Below are 4,199 nucleotides of genomic sequence, written 5' to 3'. Positions count from 1 at the left end.
TAAAGAAAACCCTTAATGGATTAAAACAAGCTCCATGAGCTTGATATAGCAGCATTGAGGCTTATTTTCTGAAAAATAGATTTTTAAAAGTGTCTATATGAGCACACATTTTTTTAAATTGGGGAGAATAGAAGAATGCTCATTGTGTGCTTATATGTTGATGATCTTATATTCACGGGGAATAGCATCATGTTTGATTAATTCAAGAAGTGTATGATGAATATTGAAATTGAGATGTCTGATCTTGGTATAATGCTTTATTTTTTTGGTTTAGAAGTGGTGCAATCTGATGAAGGATATTTGTTTCTCAAAAGAAATATGTGTGAGAAATGTTAAATAGGTTTGAGATGCAGAATTGCAATCCAACCAACATTCCAGATGAGTTTGATTTAAAACTTAACAAAGCTGGAAGCGGAAATAAGGTGGATAACACCTTTTACAAGCAAATTATCGGCAGTTTAATGTATCTAACTGGTACAAGACTAGACATTATGTATAATGTTAGTCTTGTAAGTAGATATTTGGAGTGCCCAACTGAAATGCATCTCCTAGTTGCGAAGAGAATTCTACGTTACCTACAAGGAACCAAGGATTTTGAAATTTTCTATAGGAAAGGAGAAACGTTAGATTTGGTTGGCTTTACTGAGGGTGATTTTGAAGGAGATAAAGATGATAGAAAGAGTACTTCAGGTTATGTGTTTATGCTAGGCGCAGTGGTTGTGTCGTGGTCCTCTAAAAAGCAAACAATTGTTACATTATCAAGTACAAAAATTGAATTTGTTGCTGCTACAGCTTGTGTTTGTCAAGCAATTTGGCTTAGGAGAATCCTTGAAGAACTGCAATTCAAGATTGGAAGAGCCACTATAATATGTTGCGACAACACTTCTCCCATCAGGTTGTCAAAGAATCCTGTGAACCATGGAAGAAGAAAGCACATTGATGTGAAGTATTATTTTTTGTGATATCTCAACATTGAAGGAACAATAGAGCTGCAGTACTTCCAAAGTAAAGATCAGTCGGCCTACATTTTTATCAAACCTCTAAGATTTCTCCCTTATCAAAATCTGAGGAGGTTGATGGGTATAGTGTTGGAATTATGACCTCCTTAATTCTGTAAAGGAACACGCACTTACTACTTGTTCTTTACTGTTTGCAAGTTGTAGCCCTTATCAAAATCTGAGGAGGTTGATGGGTATAGTGTTGGAATTATGACCTCCTTAATTCTGCAAAGGAACACGTACTTACTACTTGTTCTTTACTGTTTGCAAGTTGTAGTAAACAATTTCGTAAAATAACAATTAGTTCACAACTTTGCATTATTTATCTCAACTTCAAACAACACAATGATTACAGACCTATGTAATCTAAGGAATTATAAACTCTAATTCCTAACTACCCAATACCAAAACTCCTAGGTTTAAGTCTTCTAACGTCTTCCAAATTTCTCAAACTTGTTAGACGTATCCTACACACACCACTAAATTGTAATAAAAAACTCTTAACTACAATCTTACAACTTTTTCCCACCACAACGCAGCGACGCAGTGAGCACATAGCGAACTATTCTTTCGCCTTTTACTAAAAAATAAAAAAATAAAAAAAAACTTTTTCCCACAAACTCGCAACACTCCCAAGTAAATTACAAAACTCTCTCAAACTCTGTTTGACAGCGTTTTGATTGACTCTCTATGTAAGTGTGCAATCTTTCTCGAAGAAGTTATTTCCCTATTTATAGATTTGGACTTGAAACCGAAACCTATTTCAACTGAGACTCCTACTTGTGCTCTACTTCCACTACAAGAAAAAAGGCCTCTAGGGACGGGAAAAATAGTCCCTAAAAGTCCAGATCTAGTCCCTAAAAGTCATTTGCGACCAGAAATATCTGGTCGCCGCCCGTCTCAATAGGCTCCGTCGCTATAAGTTAATAGCGACCGATAAAACTTTCTGGTCCTTAAAATGATTTTGCGACTGAAAAAGTTCTAGTCCCTAAACACATTTAGGGACTACATTTCTGGTGCCTAAACATAAATCAAGTGGTGACTAATACCTTTTTTAAGACCAGTTCTGCTTGTCCTTAACAGACTAGAAATCAACCAAAATATTTTGATCCTTACAGGTGTTTTAGGGACCATATATGTGGTCCATGAATTTATATGTGCTCTTTAATTGATCTATTTTCAATATACATAATCAAATGCACATAGAAAATGATTATAAATAATAGGATGCTTTCATATATTATATAGACAAAACACCATGATACATAAGGATCAATGTTGTTTATACTTTCGCTTAGAAAAGAACATAACATCTATTAAAAATATATTGTATTTTCCAATAGTCCCTAGCTAAATAACAATCAATTTGTTAACTTGCAATGTCTTCAAATTTTGCATCTCTTGAAAATCCTCAAGCCCTGAAAAAATGTAGGACATAATTTCTCTTTAGAAAAACTATAAAGTTAGAATTCAAAAAACTGTTAAAAAGTTATTCTATTAATACAAGTTTAGCAGTGGCTTAGATGCTTACCAGAATAAAGTTTAAAAGTCAGAAATGATAAGTGTATATACTTCAAAAATTAAACACCAATAAGAAGGGGCTGCAAGAATTCAAACAATGACGATTAGGAAAAGCATATATATAGAGGTGATAGTTTTTTAATTCTAGAACAGTAACTTATCTGAGTCATCAACATCAATACCATCATTTAAATCAAACATGTTCTAATTGATTTTGATATGAGAAAGCACAACATCCTAGTTGCAGAGAAAACTTGAGATGAATGATAAACAGCTTTATGTGAGCATTTATTTAGTTTTAAAAAATTCTATAGGATATTCATTCTTTCAGAATTATGAAGGAGAATATCTTATACTTGTTTCATTCTTCCTACCATTAAAGCTTCTCTTAGTTTATTTGTTCATAGAACCAAAGTTCTTCTCCTAAGGCAAATGAATAACAATAAAGATAGAATGACATAACATACACAATCAAATGTTATATATATATAAGAAAATAAACGTGGAGAATGTTCTCCACAATAATACCTTTTTTGAAGTATAAAATAAATAAAGAAAAAAGGCGGGAAGAAGGGGGGTTTTGTGTGAGAAAGTAAAAATTAGCGGGGTGTATATTCTAATGTCTTAAAAGACATTATGAAACAACATTTCAACCAATAGTTATACCTTCCGAAAACTCATAAGCTAAATAATGACTCCATCGTTGCACTAGAATCAAATTTCAGAAGAAAAGAACTCAGTGATTTGTTTTCTCTGAAGAACACCCATAATTGAAGAGTACATGAATATTCTAACCTTGGAAACATGATGCGAAGGATATAAACACATGAACATCATATTCAAGAATGTCATTCTAGAGACAAATAATTATAAAATTGGCTAGAAAAGAATAAAATTTTCACTTGATTTTCATAAATATGAAGGTTATCAATTATGAAATAGAAAAAAACAACAAATAAAAGAAGGTTGCTGGTTTGTTAGAACAAAATTAAAACTTCAAGATACTAGTGAGAATTTTTCAACTGCTAATCAACTGTTCAAGTTCTGTATGAAATAAATATTTGTGTAACTTAATTTTTCTGGTTCAGTAGTTCTTTAAATTCATTTAGTAATACATGAGTTCAATAAGACTCCATATTGTAATGGACTTATTCTATTTAGAGGGTGTTTGACTTGACTTATTTTAAGTGTTTTTGCATTTTAAGCTCTGTTTCCATTTTTTGTGGTGTTTGGAAAAGATAAAAAAGAAAATCAAACTTGATAAAATGGCATGTTTAGTATCTCTAGCAGAACTCCATTACTGATCATGCAATAAGTCTTCAGAGGGTTCAAATATTTATCCAATGGCATAATAATCAAGACAGCATACAAATGAGCCCTTTTGTTAAGAGTAACAACAAACAAATCTCAATATCAAAACAAAACTTCAGATATACTTGTAGCTTTAATAAACAAATAGCACACAAGGAAAGGACCAAATTCATATAATATAACAATAATAAAATATACACATGAATTATAAATTTAAAAAGCTAGTATAAAGCCATATATAATTCTTATGGGAATCTATCCATACATCTATTCTGATAATCTTTGTATAGTAGTATAAGAGCTCACAGAGGTTGCAATAAAGATGGTGTACTAGTATAGATATGCTACATCTTATTGGCACCATATAAT

The 4,199-nt window shown here is 31.9% G+C and overlaps 1 protein-coding gene across 1 annotated transcript; it reads left to right on the top strand.

Annotated features, from left to right (window-relative positions):
- The first annotated feature begins 329 nt into the window (after positions 1-329).
- LOC125869879 (secreted RxLR effector protein 161-like) lies at positions 330-962 on the top strand. The gene has a single exon (XM_049550284.1). It carries the CDS (start codon positions 330-332, stop codon positions 960-962), a length of 633 nt encoding a protein of 210 aa, XP_049406241.1.
- Positions 963-4,199: the final 3,237 nt, after the last annotated feature.

Source organism: Solanum stenotomum, chromosome 7, assembly GCF_019186545.1.
Source record: "Solanum stenotomum isolate F172 chromosome 7, ASM1918654v1, whole genome shotgun sequence".
Lineage (NCBI taxonomy): Eukaryota > Viridiplantae > Streptophyta > Magnoliopsida > Solanales > Solanaceae > Solanum > Solanum stenotomum.
This window is presented reverse-complemented; position numbering and strand designations above follow the sequence as displayed.

Coding starts and splice junctions, on each gene's coding strand:
- LOC125869879 (XM_049550284.1), top strand. CDS start 330: ATGTTAAATAGGTTTGAGATGCAGAATTGCAATCCAACCAACATTCCA.